Raw genomic sequence first — 19,833 nt, forward strand, 5'->3', positions numbered from 1 at the left:
ATATTATGTTTCAATAAAGTCCGTTTAATTTTCTCCCCAAGAATTGGTATGTAAGGTAATGAAACATATCTTTTTGAAATTGTAGTGTCCAAAAGTTGAGAACTTTCGGTTATATTACCTTTTTCATGCCTAATCAGCCTTTTCTTCATTATTTCATTTACTAATTTTACAGGATACCCATTGCAAAATAAAATATCCCTCAAACACAATAATTCACTATCAATATACTCCGGGGAACAAATTTTAAACACCCTTTCGACCAATGATAGGACTGTTCCCTTTTTTACTGAAATTGGGTGACATGACATAAACAAAATATTAAATATATGTCATTATGAGGTTGGTTATCTATAAATAGAAACAAAAGCTAAGAGCTCATATGGCACTTGTGACGAGGCGAGAAGAGCTAAGAGCCAAGAGATCATATGGTATGAGCTCTAACAAAATTCTATGAATCAATAGATTGATTTAAGAAGGAAAATAAGAGGCTTAATGCCGGTCAGGATTTAAAACAAGAGCTCTGAGTCACGATGTCCTTCTAAATATCAAAATTCATTAAGATCCGATCACCCACTCGTAAGTTATAAATACCTAATTTTTCCTCTCCCTTTAGCCCCCCAGATGGTCGAACCTGGGAAAACGACTTTATCAAGTCAAATTGTGCAGCTCCCTGACACGCCTACCAATTTTCATCGTCCTAGCACGTCCAGAAGCACCAAACTCGCCAAATCACTGAACCCCTCCCCCCAACTCCCCCAAATAGAGCGAATCCAGTACAATTCTGTCAATCACGTATCAAGGACATTTGTTTATTCTATCCACCAAGCTTCATCCCGATTCCTCCACTACCAGTGTTTTTCCAAGATTTCCCCCTCCAACTCCCCCAATGTCAAAAGATCTGGTCGGGATTTGAAATAAGAGCTCTGAGACATGAATTCCTTCTAAAAATCAAATTTCATTAAGATCCGATCATCTATTCGTAAGATAAAAATACCCCAATTTTCACGTTTTCCAAGAATTCCGGTTTCACAGGATCTGGTCGGAATGCAAAATTAGAACTTTAAAGCACAAGACCCTTCTAAATATCAAATTTCGTTAAGATCTGGTCACCCTTTCGTAAGTTACAAATACCTCAATTTTCAAAATTACCCCCCCCCCCCCAATTCCATCAAAGAGAGCAGATCCGGTCTGGTTATGTCAGTCACGTATCTTAGACAGGTTTCTATTCTTTCCATCCAGTTTCATCCTGATCTCACCGCTTTAAGTATTTTCTAAGTTTTCCGGTCCCCCCAACTGCCCCCCCTCAATTACGCTTGATCCGGTTGATATTTAAAATAAGAGATCTGAGTTACGAGGTCCTTCTAAATATGAAGTTTCATGAAGATCCGATCACTCCTTCGTAAGTTAAAAATACGTCATTTTTTCTTATTTTTCGGAATTACCCCCCCCCCCCCAATAGAGCGGATCCGTTCCAATTATTTCAATAACGTGTGTAAGACTTATGCTTATTTTTCCCAACAAGTTTCATCCCGATCCCTCCAATCTAAGCGTTTTCCATGATTCCCCACCCCAAACTTCCCCCAATGTCACCAGATCCGGTCAGGATTTAAAATAAGAGCTTTGAGACACGATATCCTTCTAAATATCAAATTTCATTGAGATCCGATCACCCGTTCGTAAGTTAAAAATACCTGATTTTTTCTAATTTTTCAGAATTAACCCCTCCCCCAACTACCCCAAAGAGAGCGGATCCATTCCGATTATGTCAATCATGTATCTAGGACTTGTGCTTATTTTTCCCACAAGTTTCATCCCGATCCGTCCACTCTAAATGTTTTCCAAGTTTTAGGTTTCCCCTTCCCAACTCTGCCCCCCCCCCAATGTCACCAGATCCGGTCGGGTTTAAAATAAGAGCTTTGAGCCACGGTATCTTTCTAAATATGAAATTTCTTTGAGATCCGATCACCCGTACGTAAGTTAAAAATACCTCAATTTTTCTAATCTTTCAGAAATAGCCCCTCCCCCCCCCCAACTACCCCAAAGAGAGCGGATCCGTTCTGTTTATGTCAATCATGTATCTAGGACTTGTGTTTATTTTTCCCACCAAGTTTCATCCTAATCCCTCCATTCCAAGTGTTTTCCAAGTTTTAGGTTTCCCCCTCCCAACTCTCCCCCAATGTCACCAGATCCGGTCGGGATTTAAAATAAGAGCTCTGAGACACAATATAATTCCAAACATCAAATTTCATCAAGATCCCGTCACCCGCTCACAAGTTAAAAATACTTCATTTTTTCTATTTTTTCCGAATGAACCGGCCCCCCCCACTCCCCCTAGATGGTCAAATCGGGAAAATGACTATTTCTAATTTAATCTGGTCCGGTCCCTGATACGCTTGCCAAATTTCATCGTCCTAGCTTACCTGGAAGTGCCTAAAGTAGCAAAACCGGGACCGACAGACCGACAGAATTTGCGATTGCTATATGTCACTTGGTTAATACCAAGTGCCATAAAAAGTATACAAATTATCGTTTTTTATTAACAGAATACTAAAAACGGTAGCCTTTCTTGTTTTTCCAGTTCAAGTGAAAATTTATTTTTTTTTTTCAAACCTGTTTAAATGGACAAGAAACAAATATTAGGACTCTAATTCCTGTTCCCAAAAACATGAACATCGTACATGAACCTGCCCCAGCAACAAGGAGACAGACAAAAATATAGAATACAAACAGAAATTAGCTAGAATTAGACTTGAGGAGCACCTACAGGTGAACCGAAGACCTGTTGAAAAAATCTCCTCTAAAACTTAAATAAAAGGAATACTTGTTGACCAACGAGACCGATTTACTAATGACCTCGACGGCCATGCTTGCCAAAGTTATATCTTGTATCAATTTAAAATGTTTTTGTATTTTTTTTTAAATATGAATTCACATTTTTTTTACATCATAATTTGTGTGCGTAGATACAACATCAAATGTGTTGTCGTCTATTTTTTCACCAGTTTTTAAATTAGGAAAATAACTGGCAACAGCATTTCGTTCACTTTTGGGGACTCAAAAATCTTGTTTAAACATTCAAATGATGTTGTAAACAAATTAAAGACACGTTGTATAAACGTCATATCATTGGTTTATAGGGTGTTTAAATTTTGTAGCACGGAGTATATTGACAGTGAATTACTGCATTTGAGCGATATTTTACTTTGCAACGCATATCCTGTAAATAAAATAATAAAGAAAAGGCGGATGAAGCACAAAGAGGTAATAAAAACGAAGATTCTCAACTTTTGGACCCTACAATTTCAAATAGATATGTTTCATTACCTTACACGCTAATTCCTGGGGAGAAAATTAAACAGACTTAATAGAAACATAATATTGCAACTTCTTTTAAATCAATCAGGCCATTGAGTGGCTTTCTAAATACCAAAAAGATACGACACGCAACAGTTTGGAAAGTGGACTGCACAGCATTCCTTGCAGAAAACTTTACGTCGGTCGAACGTAAGAACAATTTGTGAAACGTTTTATTGAGCATCAGAACTCAATAGATGGCGCTCTAAAATTTACAAAACCTCTGGAACGTTTTACTTTAGAGTTAGCAGAACATATCTTTTATAATCCAGACCATTTTGTACAGTTCGAGGAAGCAACAGCTATATCCAACGATAAAGGTTTCATTCAATGGGCTGAGGAAGCATAAAAAAAAAAACATTTTCACAGGTTTAACAATTAATATGGATACTGGGAATATAAATACTGATCCTATTTACGATACTATTTTAAAGATATGAACCCATATTCAAAATAATATCTTGCAAAATTCCAATGGATTAGTTCAAGTAACACACCTAAACGATTTGCAGCATCAAAGGCTTTGCATAAAATTATGTCGCAATAATATGATTTGTTTCATTTATTATTTAATTTTTGATAAAGTTACTTTGTGGTTTCGTGAAGGTAGCTACCAATTGCATATATAAAAGTAGTTGTATATGATATATTTTATTTTAGTCTATATATATATATATATATATATATATATATATATATATATATATATATATATATATATATATATATATATATATATATATATATATATATATATATATATATATATATATATATATATATATATATATATATATATATATATATATATATATATATATATATATATATATATTAGTTTCTAGTTTATTCTTCTTCTTTTTTTTCTATGCTGCAGACACCTTGTTGTATACGGGCAAAATGTTCGTTTGATTTTTCTTGTTCTCTTCGTTTTCATTTACCCGTTTGTCACCTTTATATTTGTCTATTTGTTTTTAAATATTCAAAAACAGACGTTGCAGTTCTTAGCTATAAATTTTGGATCAAGGAGGTGCCTTTATGAGAGATTGGCATATCCTGATTAGAATATTCTTTCTGAACTTCAGAAAGATGTTGAGATTCAATGTTTCAGAGTAACATTTCTTAGATCATTATGGAAGTTAAACACAAAGAACAGAAAAGATTAAGGACGAAAGATTAACATAAAACAGTAGATAAACAATGATCCACGCAATCGGAATAAAAAAGGGATCATTTATTTCGAGCAAAGCAGCAGGCAGCAGAATAGAGAAATGCTTAGAGTTTACAGAAGTTATCTCGATAAAGATCAGCGGAATGAAAAAAACAACTTTTTAAACAGATATTCTAAAAATCATCAGGTAACAAAGCAATGATACGAAGATAATCTCCAGTTTTGGGAGCAAAACCATGTTCTACCTCATTGAGGATAATAGGTAATAGAAAGCTTATGTTAGCGCAGTACTTGTTGAACTAGTTGTGAACGATGGCTGTAAGATTAGCATCTACTTCAACTCGCTCTGATTATTTCCTATTTTTGAGAATCCTTGCTTCAGGAACCAGCTGATGTATCTTCTACTAAAAATCAATAAATTAAAGAGGAGTTAAAGCAAATTCTTTACACTAACCACAATAATGCAGCTGGAATTGGTTATGAAAACATGATAATTAAAGAAAATTACCATCTATATCTGAAGAATTAACAAGTCTTGTAAATTAGTGTTTCCATCAAGGAAATTTCTAAGTACATTTAAATTATCTCGAATAACACCAATTTTTGAAGTGGTAACCATGGATTCTTATCAAATTATAGACTGATGTTTTGCATAGCCAGAGTTAGGTTTCTTCTAAGGGAGGGGGGGAATGTAGATTTCGGAAGGGTAACTCCCTCCCGGAAAGTTATGATGTTGGTAGACTTCAGGATGAAAATTTGAGAAAAAAATTCCAGGAACAGTTGAGTACTAAACTTGAGAGTTTAAAATTTGACAATGTGGAAGATGGATGGAACAATTTCAGAAAAACAATTTGTGAAGTTGCTGATGGTGTCCTAGGGAAGAGTGCTAAGACTACAACTAGGAATATTAATGAAAAAGCTTTAGGTTTAATAGAGAGTAGAAGGTGTTTGTATAAGAATTTTCTGAGTGATAGGTCGTATGAAAACAAAAGGAATGTAAAGAAAGTGGAGAAAGCATTAAAATATGAACTAAGGAGATGTGATGTGGAGGCGATGGATAAAATTGCTGAGGATCTGGAAGATGCAGCTAGACGGCATAATGGTAATATATTATACTGACATGTTGATAAATTGAAAGGGAGTAGCCAGTCCAGACTAGTCCTAGTTGAAGATAGAAATGGGGCTACAATTAGTAATAAGGAAAAAGTTAAAGAAAGATGGGTGGAACACTTTGAGAATGTGCTAAACCGAGATACAGTTGCAGGAAAAGATATAGATGAAAATGAAAAAGTTTGTGATACCTTGGATGTGAAGGAAGATTTGTTTAGTGAGGAAGAATTAGCGACAGTACTAAAAGGATTAAAAAATAATAAGGCCCCAGGTGCTGATAGTATGATTAATGAGTTTCTTAAATATGGTGGCTCTGAGGTTAGGAATAAGCTACTGAAGATTATGAACATGATTTTTGAAAAAGGGGAAGTACCCAATGATTTTAGGAAAATCTTAATTAAACCACTGTATAAGAAAGGTGACAAGAGTGAGTGTCGTAATTATCGAGGCATTAGTCTGGTCTCTGTAGGTACCAAATTACTGAGTAATATGATACTTTTTAGACTGAGAGATGCTGTAGACAAAGTTTTAAGGGAAGAACAATGCGGTTTTAGAAAAGGTAGACGATGTGTCGACCTCATTTTCACTCTTAGGTTAATAATTGAGAAGTCCCTTCGTTGTCAAACACCTTTGGTCCTCAGTTTTATCGATTATGAGCAAGCTTTCGATTCTGTTGATAGAACAGCGTTAACAAAGGTCTTGTCGTTATATGGTATACCTGAAAAATACATTAAAGTGATTTGCGCTATGTACGAGAATAATACTGCTGCCGTTAAGGTAGGAAATGAGGTTAGCAACTGGTTTTGTATTAAATCAGGAGTTAAGCAGGGTTGTGTTCTATCCCCCTTTATATGGATCATTTTGATGGACTTCGTCTTAAGGAGCACAGGAAAGGCAATTGGAGACCATGGAATCAAATGGGGAGGAAGAACGCTCCTGGACTTAGATTATGCTGATGATTTAAGCATATTAGATGAAAGTGTGAGCAAAATGAATGAATTTTTAGAGGTTTTACGAGTTCAGGGTGCTAAAATAGGCTTGAAAATTAATGTTAAGAAGACTAAGTCACTAAGGCTAGGAATAAGTGAAGATGAACAGGTGACATTAGGTAACGAAAAGATTGATCAGGTTGGGAGCTTCAGTTACCTTGGTAGCATTATTAGTAAAGATGGTGGGAGCAGTGAAGATGTTAAAAGTAGAATAGCTAAGGCCCAGGGTGTTTTTTCACAGTTAAAAAAAGTTTGGAAGAATAGAAAGATAAGTCTACAAACCAAGATTAGAATATTGGAAGCTACAGTGATGACAGTGGTCAAATATGGCTCCGAAGGATGGGCACTCCGAAAGGCAGATGAAAATTTACTAGATGTTTTCCAGAGAAATTGCCTACGGATTGTTTTGGGTACCCGGCTGACTGACCGTATTTCAAACAGTAGGTTGTACGAAAAATGTGGTTTAATCCCGCTTTCTGGGGCTATAATGAAAGAAAGGTTGAGATGGCTAGGCCACGTTCTACGGATGAAGGATGACAGATTACCGAAGATTCTCCTTTTTGGCCAACCGTCTGGGGCTACACGGAAAGCAGGTCGTCCTTGTCTGGGTTGGGAGGATGTCATAAATAAAGATTTAAAGGAAATGGGAACTTCCTGGGAGGGTGTAAAGAGGGAGGCTTTAAATAGATTAGGTTGGAGGAGGAGCGTACGTAGCTGTGTTGGCCTCAGGCGGCTTGGTGCTGCAGTGAGTTATTAGTAGTAGTAGTAGTAGTAGTAAAAATACTGTAAATATTAAAAAAGGGAGAATACATCAGTGATACCCATGCAAAAAGTGATTTTCCTTGTTGTTCAGGCCAGGGGACTATAAATTTCCAGCAAAGGGTTTTCATCCAAAGCAATTCTAGCGGTGTATCTTTTGTTTCAAATTGAAGCCATTTTTTAGGGGCTTCAGGCTAGTTTTCGAAATTTCCATAAATTTGTTTTCGAAATACATTTTACTATTAAGACTAATCAAGATAATAGTTAGAAGTCCTGAATCAGCTAGAAAAGTCAATTTTTCTTACTAGCTAGTTTTGTCGAAACATGCTTTTTCATTTTTTGTTCCTGTGGGTCATGGTTTGTTTTTACTAAGTTCCAGTAAAGTTACAACCATGTTAGGTTACTCCGAGGCATTTACAAACTATTCAAAACATTTGTATTTGGTAAGACGAAGGTCTTACCTTCGTAAGTATTTTCTAATATTTCCGGTCCCCCAACTGCCCCCTCCCCTCAATGACGCTGGATCCGGTTGAGACTTAAAATAAGAGATCTGAGTTACGAGCTCCTTCTAAATATGAAGTTTCATGAAGATCCGATCACTCCTTCGTAAGTTAAAATACGGCATTTGTTCTTAACTTAAGGCCGTGATCAAGTGAACTGATGGAACTCGAAAATCCCACGTTAAATTGAAAATTTATATTTAAAAAGTACTCAAGTATTCATTGGCGGAAGATGCCGCTTTTAATATCAGGCCATAGCTTCTTGAAGATGCTACAAAATGTTTGAAAGGATTTTGCTCTATTTCCTCTAATTGCTTAGAAATCTTAGAAAATGTCTAGGTCTTTTTCACAAGTGTACTCGATAAAGGATATTGCTTTTAGAACAAAATCGGTGCTATCATGAGCAGAAGACAATAACCTTTAAGATGATTGGAACCATTTTTCGATTTATTTTCCTGTTTTCTAACAGTCCCCAGGAATATTTTCAGCTACCTGAAATTTTTACAAGTCGGTTGCCAGAAAGAATCTTTTCAGATCACCGATAATACCCCCCAGAGACCAAAATGACAAGCTGGTATAATCAGCTGCTGGTTAATAGAGTGTGAAATTTTCATAAATTATTTCAATGCAATGAAGAAACCTAAAAATGAGAAATAGTCAGGAGCCTTCAGTAAAGTTGTGCACACAAAGCCGAAATCATGGGGAAAATTAAATCAAAGCGAGGTATACATCTTAAAAGTGTTACCACACATAGACAGCGCCTTTGTAAAAAGTATTTGGAGCTTGGTAGATGTAAATATCCTAAATACCTAATAATGCGGTACGGTGAAGAACTAGACAGGTCAAGAGATTAAGGTCAAGTGACAAACCTTGAGGCGGAGCAGAACCCCATAGCTTCCTCCCCGTTGCCCTACCGGGTCGTGACTGGTGGTAGAAACTTGGATTGCGACGAATTGAAGGATTGCCGGCTAGAGACTTAAGTTTGGAAGCACAGGTGAAGAGGAAACAACCCGTAAAAATCATAGAACCTTAACGGAATTTACACCACCAGATTCAACGTATCAGAGAATCCTACTGTAGTTTCAAGCTCCTATCTACAATTAAACAAAAAAAAGTTTTTTTTTAAGTGAAAGTAAGGAGCGACATTAAAACTTAAAACGATCAGAAATTACTCCGTATATGAAAGGGGCTTTTTCTCCTCAACGCCCCGCTCTTTACACTAAGGTTTTTTACTGTTTTAAAAAGTTAAGAGAAAGAGTCAAACTTCAGCGTAAAGAGCGGGGCGTTGAGGAGGAAAAGCCCCTTTCATATACGGAGTAATTTCTGTTCGTTTTAAGTTTTAATGTCGCTCCTTACTTTCATTTAAAAAAACTCGTTTTTTTGTTTAATTTCTGGACGTCTTTGAATTAATGCATGGGTTGATCTTGGCTCTCCACACATAAATAATTAAAACGAAATTTGCATATTATTTTTTGGGGCTAAATGTCTTTTTCACAGTTTTAATCGGAAGATTTTGAGAAAAAAGGAGCGAGGGAGGAGACCTAGTTGCCCTCCTATTTTTTGATTACTTAAAAAGGCAACTATAACTTTTAACTTTTTACGAACGTTTTCATAAGTAAAAAATATACGTAACTTACGAATTAAATTACGTAGCGAACTTCGATATTCGTATGTTTTTATTGCGTATATGAGGGGGCTCACCCATCGTCGATACCTCGCTCTTGATATTAAAGCTTAAATTTTGTCCCAATTCCTTAAGAATGACCCCTGAATCACAAAGGCCGTAGAATAAATGGTTGAAATTATTAAAAATGGTTTAGCGTAAAGAGCGAGGTATTACGAGGAGGTAGACACCTCAGATACGTAATAATTTCTGTTCGTTTTAAGTTTTAATGCTGCTTCTTACTTTCAGTAGAAAAAAAACTTTTCATGTTTATTTTTTCATTGTTTTTTTTAAACAATGCTAGAAAATCCTGCGCCCCCTCCATTGAAAGTCTCTTCCCCCATGAGAAGTTCGTCAATGGAAAAATCCTCCCCGGCAACCCCCCCTCAAATATCCCCCCAAACCAAAAAAATCCCCCTGAAAACGTCTGTACACTTCTTAGTAACCATTACTATATGCACAAACAGGTCAAAGATTGTAACTTGCAGCCCCTCCCACGGGGACTGCGGGGGAATAATTCGTCCCCAAAGACATAGTTATTGGGTTTTTCGACTGTGGTGAATAAAATGGCTATCTCAGAATTATGATCCGGTGAATTTGGGGGAAAATGACCGTGAGAGGGGCCCTAGGTGCCCTCCAATTTTTTGGTCACTTAAACAGGGTATTAGAAATTATCATTTCCGTTAGAATGAGCCCTTTCGCGACATTATGGGACCACTGAGTCGATACGATCACCCCTGGGAAAAAAAACAAATAAACACGCATCCGTGATTTGTCTTCTGGCAAAAAATGCGAAATTCCACGTTTTTATAGATTGGGGCTTGAAACTTCCACAACAAGGTTCTCTGATACGCTGAATCTGATGTGTGATTTTTGTTAAGATCGTATGACTTTTAGGGTGTGTTTCCCCCTATTTTCTAAAATGAGGCAAATTTTTTCAGGCTCGTAACTTTTGATGGGTAAGACTAATCTTGATGAAACTTATATATTTAAAATCAGCATTAAAATGCCATTCTTTTGATATAACTGTTGGTATCAAGATTCCATTTTTTTAGAGTTTTGGTTACTATTCAGCCTGGTCGCTCCTTACTACAGCTCGTTACCACGAACTGTTTAAAAATGTGGAATTTTGTGTTTTTTGTCAGAAGGCTGATCACGAATGCGTGTTTATTTGTTTGTTTTTTTTTGTTTTTTTTTTTCAGGGGTGATCGTATTGACCCAGTGGTCCTAGAATATTACGAGAGGGTTCATTCTAACGGAAATGAAAAGTTCTAGTGCCCTTTTTAATTGACCAAAAAATCGGAGGGCACCTAGGCCCCTGTCGCACGCTAATTATTTTCCCAAAGTTACCGGATCAAAATTTTGAGATAGCCATTTTATTCAGCGTAGTTGAAAATCCTTACAACTATGCCTTTTGGGATGACCTACTCCCCCACAGTCCCCGTGGGAGGGGCTACAAGTTACTAACACTGACCAGTGCTTACACATAGTAATGGTTATTGGGAAGTGTACAGACGTTTTCTTGGGCGTTTTCATTTGGTTGGGGGCAGGGGTTGAGAAGAGGGGGATATGTCGGGGGAACTTTTCATTTATGAATTTGTCATGGGGGAAGAAAATTTCCATGAAGGGAGCGCAGGATTTTCTAGCATTATTTAAAAAAAAAACAATGAAAAAATAAATATGACAATGTTTTTCAACTGAAAGGAACAGAGTATTCCTGTTATTATTTTCCTGTAAATATTAATTCCTGTAAATATTCCAGAATAATTTCTGTTAAAAGGAACAGAAATTATTACGCATAAGAGGGTCTCTCTTCCTCCTAATACCTCGCTCTTTACGCTAAAGTATTTTTAGAAATTTCAACTATTTATTCTACGGCTTTTGTTATTCAGGGGTCATTCTTAAGAAACTGGGACAAAATTTAAGCTTTAGCGTGAAGAGTGAGGTACTGACGAGGGGGTGAACCCCCTCATATATGTAATAAAAATATGAGAATACAGAAGCTTCTTTACGTAAGCTAATTTTTAAGTTGCGTATATCTTTAACTAATAAAATTTATTTTTACTAATAATTTTACTAATAAAAACATTCATAAAAAAATAAAAGTTCTAGTTGCCTTTTTAAGTAACCAAAAAATCGGAGGGCAACTAGACCTCCATCCGCGCTTCTTTTTTTTCATCAAGATCATTCGATCAAAACTATGAGAAAACCATTTAGCCAAAGAAAAAAAAATAAATACGCAAATTTCGTTTTAATTATTCATCTGCGGAGAGCATAAATCAAAACATGCATTGATTCGAAAACGTTCAGAAATTAAATTAAATAAAAACAAGTGTTTTTAACTTAAAGTAAGGAGTGACATTAAAACATAAAACGAACAGAAATTACTTCAAAATGAAAGGGGCTGCTTCCTCATCAGCGCCCCGCTCTTCACGCTGAAGTCCGACTCTTTCTCTTAACTCTATTTTTAAAACAGTAAAAATCTTATGCGTAAAGAGCGGGGCGTTCACGGGGAAGCAGTCCCTTTCATATACGAAGTAATTTCTGTTCGTTTTAAGTTTTAATGTCACTCCTTACTTTCAGTTATTTTTTTTTTCAATTCAATTCGTAAGAAAACTTTGGTTTTCTGAGAATCCTCGAAGAAAGCTTTCAACTAAGTTTGGTGTTTAGTTTCGAATTAATCAACTGAGGTATTTTAATTAGCCTATTCCTAGGAAAAAAAGTGGAAAAAACAATAGATTTTCAAATGCACTCTGTGCATTCCGTCCCAGTTTTATATTAAATAAAAAAAACTAATTTTTTTAGATGAAAGTAAGGAGCGACATTAAAACTTAAAACGAACAGAAATTACTCCGTATATAAAATGGGTTGTCCCCTCCGCAATCCCTCGCTCTTTACGCTAAAGCTTTTAATTGTTTTAAAAAGTAGAATTGTGGCAAAGAGTCAAACTTTAGCGTAAAGAGCGAAGGATTGCGGTGGGGAAAACCCATTTTATATACGGAGTAATTTCTGTTCGTTTTAAGTTTTAATGTCGCTCCTTACTTTCATCTAAAAAAATTAGTTTTTTTTTATTTAATTTCTGAACGTTTTTGAATTAATCCATGTTTGGTTTTGGCTCTCCGCACATAAATTATTAAAATGAAATTTGTATATTAATTCTTTCTTTGGCTAAATGGCTTTCTCTTAGTTTTGATCAGACGATTTTGAGAAATAAGGGGTGGAGAAGGAGGCCTAGTTGCCCTCCAATTTTTCGGTTGCTTAAAAAGGCAACTAGAACTTTTAATTTTTAACGAACGTTTTTATTAGTAAAAAATATACGTAACTTATAAATTAGCAACTTACATAACAAACTAGCATAATCTTATATTTTTATTATGTATACAAGGGGGTTTGTATCCTCGTCAATACCTCGCTCTTTACACTAAATCTTGAGTTTTGTCCCAATTCTTTAAGAATGACCCCTGAATCAGAAAGGCCGTAGAATAAATAGTTGAAATTACTAAAAATACTTTAGCATAAAGAGCGAGGTATTTATCTCCTCCTAAATACCTCGCTCTTTATGCTAAAGTATTTTTAGAACCCCTCATATGCGTTATAATCTCTGTTCGTTTTAAGTTTCAATACTACTCCTTCCTTTCATTTGAAAAAACGTTTTCATGTTTATTTTTCATTGTTTTCTTAGAGTAATGCTAGAAAATCATGCGCCCTTTTCCTTGAAATTTTCTTCCCCCATGACAGATTCCTCCAAGGAAAGATCCTCCAACATAGCCCCCTTCCCTCAGCCCCACCCCCAAAACAAAATTAAATCCCCCTGAAAACGCCTGTACACTTCCCAATAACCATTACTATATGTAAACACTGATCAAAGTTTGTAACTTGCAGCCCCTCCCCCAGGGATTTTGGGGGAGTAAATCATCCCCAACTACATAGTTATTATGGTTTTCGACTATGCTGAACAAAATGGCTATCTCAAAATTTTGATCCGTTGACTTTGGGAAAAAAATGAGCGTGGGAGGGGGCCTAGATGCCCTCCAATTTTTTTGGTCACTTAAAAAGGCCACTAGAACTTTTCATTTCCGTTAGAATGAGCCCTCTTGCGACATTCTAGGACCACTTGGTCGATACGATGACCCCTGAAAAAAAAAAAAAAAACAAATAAACACGCACACGTGATTTGTCTTCTGGCAAAAAATACAAAATTCCACGTTTTTGTAGATAGGAGCTTGAAACTTCTACAGTAGGGTTCTCTGATACGCTGAATCTGATGGTGTGATTTTCGTTAAGGTTCTATGACTTTTAGGGGGTGTTAACCCCTATTTTCTTAAATAAGGCAAATTTTATCAGGCTCGTAACTTTTGATGGGTAAGACTAAAGTTGATGAAACTTACATATTTAAAATCAGCATTAAAATGCAATTCTTTTGGTGTAGCTATAAATATCAAAATTCAATTTTTTAGAGTTTTGGTTACTATTGAGCCGGGTCGCTCCTTACTACAGTTCGTTACCACGAACTGTTTGATACATGGGCATTTTGTATTTGAGAATGATAGTGCTCTTTTGCTCATTTTTTCTTCTTCCTTGGTCGGTAACCAAGCTTTGCAAGACCCAGCCAAATATATTACTATTCCTCGGCTGAAGCATCTCACCAAAGGAAGCTGTCTATCAAAACCTCTCACAAGACTTGATAATTGGTCCTATTTGAAGTTTTGACAATGGACGGTCTCCAGAGAATTAAAAGACAAAAGACTAACCTAACTTCAATTTTGAAGCTCGATGTTTTCAAGTTCACTTAATCACGGCCTTAACGGCATCTAGAAAAGCAACCAACGGATAATGAATCACGAGAAGAATGAGAATTTTCTTCAATTTTTTCTAATAAATATAATAAATATTTATGGATATTACCAACTAGAAAATAACAAATAGGTCGTTTTTCCAGTTTCGCAATCCAGAGAAATATATGTTTTGTAACTTAACGTCTTTCGGATTCTCTATCGCTGAAGCAAAGGTGTTACGAAAGCTCAGGTAAGACGAAAGCAGCTGTAAGTGTTTCGTGTCCGATTTTTGTTTCAAATGACCACAGCAGCTTTGGCAACAAGTAAAATACTGGATTACTGCAGACACAACAGACGATTTCCCGTCTTTTTTGTGTTGCTGGCGTGCTTTGAAGTGACCCTGATAAGTTTGTTTCTTGCTGTTAAATTGTTTTATTTGTTCCGCTTGATTTATGTTGATTACCATGCGAAACCCCTTATAGAAGTTACACAAGATGTAACTTCAAGGCTTTTACAAAACAATTCTTTTTATTCAAAAATAAAATTTATTTTCTTCTTGTTTACTTGTTACTTGTATTTTTTGTGCACTAGGCTTAATGAAGTTATATTCTTTCTCTAAAAAAAACTATTTTATGTTTACCCCAAGCAAAGGTGATTATAATGCTCAAGTCCGGAGCCAGAATCTTACGACACCTACAGGGATCGCGCTCTGTAGGCAGGGTAACTGAACTCCAGTGTAACTAACCACTGCTAATCAAAGTAGACTGGACAAATTTCAGTTTAGTCCCTAGTTTCAAAAGATTAGTTTCTTTCTATTAATGCTTGGAAAAGTGAAGTGAAAACAACGGAGTTTTTATTTCCATTTTTTTGGCGAAAAATAAAATTATAGAGTTTTTACATAAATGACATCTATTAATTTTTCTTCAAATATGGTTTTATCTTGCTGAGTTTTTCTTTCATTTCACTTAATTGTAAAGGCCCAATGAGATAAATTTATTGTATCTGATTTACAATAGCACTTTGAACGCACAGTTTACATGTGTCATAGATATATGCAACGCTTATATATCCATCCAGCATTAATTCCGCCGTTTTTACTGAACATCATTTTTATTTTTTTGTTCTTCCTCTGAAAGAAAGGCAAATTTACTAACCACCACAAACAACAAAAGGGTTTAATTATATACATAGACACAGGGGTGCAATACACCCCCGTAATCTCCAAAATGAACCTAAATAACGTTTTGTCAAAAAGATGTTAAATCAATAAATAGTATTATTCTTATTACACATAGCGTTCATTTCGTGCCATATTCATCACAAAATTTCTATTTTACATCTATGGTATATTTAAGGCCGTATCAAGGGGGCTTGGGGGGTTTGACCCCCCCCCCCCCATGTTTATTCGTCTCTTAAAAAATGAACAAAACTTTTTTTTATTTATATCCTTTTGTACTTCTTTTTTTGTTTATATTCCCAAAAAAAAATCCTTTTGTACGCCCCCTCCCCCCGAAAAAAACCCTCTGAAACGACCCTGAGTATATCCATATATTTATGAGAATTTTCATCATTTTTACATTCTGTCATTCGAATTTGTGGCTAAAAAACACAAAAATATTACCATTCTCCGTAAGTTTTTCAGGTGCATGCACACAAGAATCCCGACAACATTTTTATAAATGAATTTACTTACAGGCAATTCTTGGATCGATTCCAAGGAACTAAAACAACTTTATGGTTGCCACAGAGCCATGCAAATTTCGTCTCATCAGGAGAGAACACTACATGCCAACATTCAGGTAGCTTTTGGGATGATTGACGCAAAGCCCTTGATATAGATCGATATCGCGGCCTTAATTCGCTCACAACTTTGAACTGCGACTCCACTTCTAAAAACAGAAAAAAATATTGTATTTTGATAAGCAAGAGAATTTGTAAAATCTTGCAAATCCGACATATGATTAACTCAGTTAAACAAGGATAAAGGATAAAGATCCTCCAAAGCCATTACTGCCACATAGGGCGTCAAATCGACGTTTCATTTGCTGGGTGTTTTTACAGGGACAAGTAGCAAGCTTATCGCCCAACCTTGCTGCGGCGGGAATCAAACCCTAGGCCTCTTTTTGCTAAGCAGAGCACCAATCCACTGTGCTACAACAGGTTCAGCTAAATATTTGTCGTCAAAAAATGGAGTGATAGGAAGAGTGACATGAGTGTTACTTAGAGTAGGCACGTAGTCGCAAAATAAGGTAGACTCTATCTTGTATGTAAGAAATAAAAAAATGTGATTGCAGTAGCATATGGGTTGTGGAGACGCCAAATCTATCGAATCTTTATTCGTTCATTTATTTTACACGTTCATTTATTTATTTTATATTATTTATTTACACGCTCATTTATTTTGCTACTTTGCCTTCAAAGCACCCAACTTCTATTTCACAGATTCATAAGGATGTTCTGTAAAAATAAGGATTAATAACTCAAAATATCTAAAACCTAACCCCTTATAAAAAAAAATGGTTAGGTACCATTCCAGCTATTCTGAAGGATTTTTGAATATAGTATTCGCGTTTCTGACTATGCACTTCTTCCCAATGATGATCCCAGATAAAGCCCTAGAATATATACAAAACAAAAAGAATACACAAAAAAAAATTTATATCTTAAATATGTACCTTATTTCTATTAATTACATTATCATGTTTCCTTCCGTTATTACAGACATTTCAAATTATTTAAATAATATTTTAACCACAATTCCTTAGCTGTCAATTAGGCAAAACTCAATTTCATCGAGTTTAGACTGAAGCCGACCGTTATAAACTAAAGTTTTTAACTGTTTTAAGAAGTAGAGTTAAGAGAAAGTGTCAAACTTTAGGGTAAAGAGCGAGGCGTTGAGGGGGAAAGGCCCCTTTCATATATGGAGTAATTTCTGTTCGTTTTAAGTTTTAATGCCGCTACTTACTTTCATTTAAAAAAACTTGTTTTTTTATTTAATATAACAATAGATACATCGAATGAACTGGCTTTTTATGCCGACTCCAGATATATAAAATCATTAAGTTTCATGAACCCATCAAAAGCTATAAGCCTGAGATAATTTGTTTGATTTATTAGAAAGGGCGCCAACGCCCCTAAAAAGTCAATACGTCTTAATAAAAATTACACCATCAGATTCGGTATATCAGAGAACCATACTGTAAGGTTTTCTAGCTTCCATCTGCAAAAGATTAAATTTAGTTTTTGCCAGAAGAGAGACACGGATGCGTGTTTTTTTTTTTTTTTTTTTTTTTTTTTTTTTTTTTTTTTTTTTTTTGTATGTGTGTGTGTGTGTTGTTTTTCTTCTTTGCCAGGGTGATCGTATCAAACCAATGGTCACATAAGATCGGGAGAGGGCTCTTTCGAACGGAAAGTACAGTTCTAGTTACCCATTTCGTGATCAAAACGATTAGAGGGCAACTAAACTCACCCTCCCTCCCATGCTCCTTTTTTCCCAAAGTCTTCCGATCAAAATTTTGAGATAGCCATTTTGATCAGCATAGATGAAAGGTCTAGTATCATGCCTCTGAGCATGAAACGACCCTGAAAGTCCCAGGAAAAAAGAGTTGTAAGTTATGAAACTTGTCTATTGTTTACATATACTATTCGATAATGAGAAGTAAACAGACATTTTTGGGAAGAGTGAATTTTATAGAGGGAGAATTTTCTGTGGGGGGATTTCAAAGGGAAGAATTTTCCGTGGTGAGGAAAGTTTCTGGGAAAAAAAGTTCCAAAGGGAAACTATACACGGAGACTGGGGAATTTACCAGAATTCTTAAACAAAATTCTTTTCATTTGATTTACTTTCTCTTTGCCAATTTAATTTTACACGTAGAGCTATTCAAGGAAAATTGCACAGGGAAAATTTTCAAAGAAGTTGATATTGTCTAGAGATTTTTAGCACGGGGGGTTCTGCAGGAGAGATTCGCCATACAGAAATGTCACTTGGGAGAAACTTTCCATTGGGACATTGTGAGGGAAGAATTTCCAAGAAAAATATTTCACGGAGGGAGGATTTCCGGTCTAGTTTGAAAAACTATTAAAAAATAAAAGGAAAACAAGTCTTTTTTCAAACAAAAGTGGGCTTAAAAATATTTTTCCAGACGGAATTGTCCGCAAGATGGTTTTTTGGGGGAATCTTCAGCAGGGATGGAATTGTCTGGGCATGGGAGATCTTACGCGGAAGTTATCTGCCCGTTTCCCCTCCAAAGGGCACTAACAAAACTATAACATTTAGAATTAAACAGCCGGATAAAACAGTGACAATTCCAAAAGTGAACATGTCTCTTTAAGAAAATATAAACAATGCTCAATTGATTTTGAAAATGTTGCACTTTCTTATTTCCAATAGAAACAAAAATTACTGTTTATCCACAATTATTGTTAAACAAATATATTAGAACAATGCGTTCACCAGAAAAGGTCTCATGAAAAGAATCAGTGATAATTTAATAGGTACAACTGTAGTTTAGCGGCTCTTCCGGATGAAACAAGATAATTAGAAAATAACAGTACCCTTCGATTTCCCAATCAACGCTCTTTCCAAATATTGTAGAATATTTGCTACTTTTACAAATGTATCTACCCCTAATGGCAGCAAATACTTATTTTGAAAATACCACAATAATGAAACTCTTCCTTTATAATATGCAGCATGTTTCAAACAGTTCGTGGTAACGAACTGTTCGTGAGCACGAACAGTTCGTGTTCAATAGTAACCAAAACTCCAAAAAATGGAATTTTGATGCCAATGGTTACATCGAAAGATTCGTATTTTTAAGCTGATTCTAAAAATATAAGTTCCATCAAGGTTAGTTTTACCCATCAAAAGTTAGGAGCCTGAGAAAATTCGCCTTATTTTAGAAAATAGGTGGAAACGCCACCTAAAAGTCAAAGAATCTTAACAAAAATCAAACCATAAAACTCACCAAAATCAGAGAATCCTACTGTAGAAGTTTCAAACTCCTATCTATAAAAATGTGTAATTTTGTATTTTTTTCCCAGAAGACAGATCACGGGTGCGTTTTTATTTGTTGCTTTTTTCCGGGGTGATCGTATCGACCCAGTGGTCCTAGAATGTCGCAGGAGGGCTCATTATAACAGAAATTAAAAGTTCTAGTGCCCTTTTCAAGTGACAAAAAAATTGGAGGGTACCTAGGCCCCCTCCCACGCTCATTTTTTCCCAAAGTCACTTGATCAAAATTTTGAGATAGCAATTTTGTTCAGCATAGTCGAGAAACTTAATAATTATGTCTTCAAGGACGACTTAATCCCCCACAGTCCCCGGGGGAGGAGCTGAAAGTTAAAAACTTTGACCACTGTTAATAACCATTACATATAGTAATGGTTATTGGGACGTGTACAGACGTTTTCAGGGGGACTTTTCACGTTAAAAGGGGGTCGGGGGAGAGGGTTACGTGGGAGGATCTTTCCATGGAGGAATTTTTCATGAGGGAGCCAAATTTCCAGGAAG

At 35.7% G+C, this 19,833-nt stretch overlaps 1 protein-coding gene across 4 annotated transcripts in view; it reads right to left on the minus strand.

Annotated features, from left to right (window-relative positions):
- LOC136039929 (WD repeat and SOCS box-containing protein 1-like) overlaps positions 1 to 19,833 on the minus strand; it is a 115,921-nt gene that overhangs the window by 34,855 nt on the left and 61,233 nt on the right. For all 4 annotated transcript variants that reach the window (XM_065723923.1, XM_065723921.1, XM_065723922.1 and 1 more), the window contains one exon: positions 16,015 to 16,210. In XM_065723923.1, the coding sequence (XP_065579995.1) occupies positions 16,015 to 16,210 (196 nt within the window). The remainder of the gene's footprint in view (positions 1 to 16,014; positions 16,211 to 19,833) is intronic.

This window comes from Artemia franciscana, chromosome 20 (assembly GCF_032884065.1).
Source record: "Artemia franciscana chromosome 20, ASM3288406v1, whole genome shotgun sequence".
Taxonomy (NCBI): Eukaryota; Metazoa; Arthropoda; class Branchiopoda; order Anostraca; family Artemiidae; genus Artemia; species Artemia franciscana.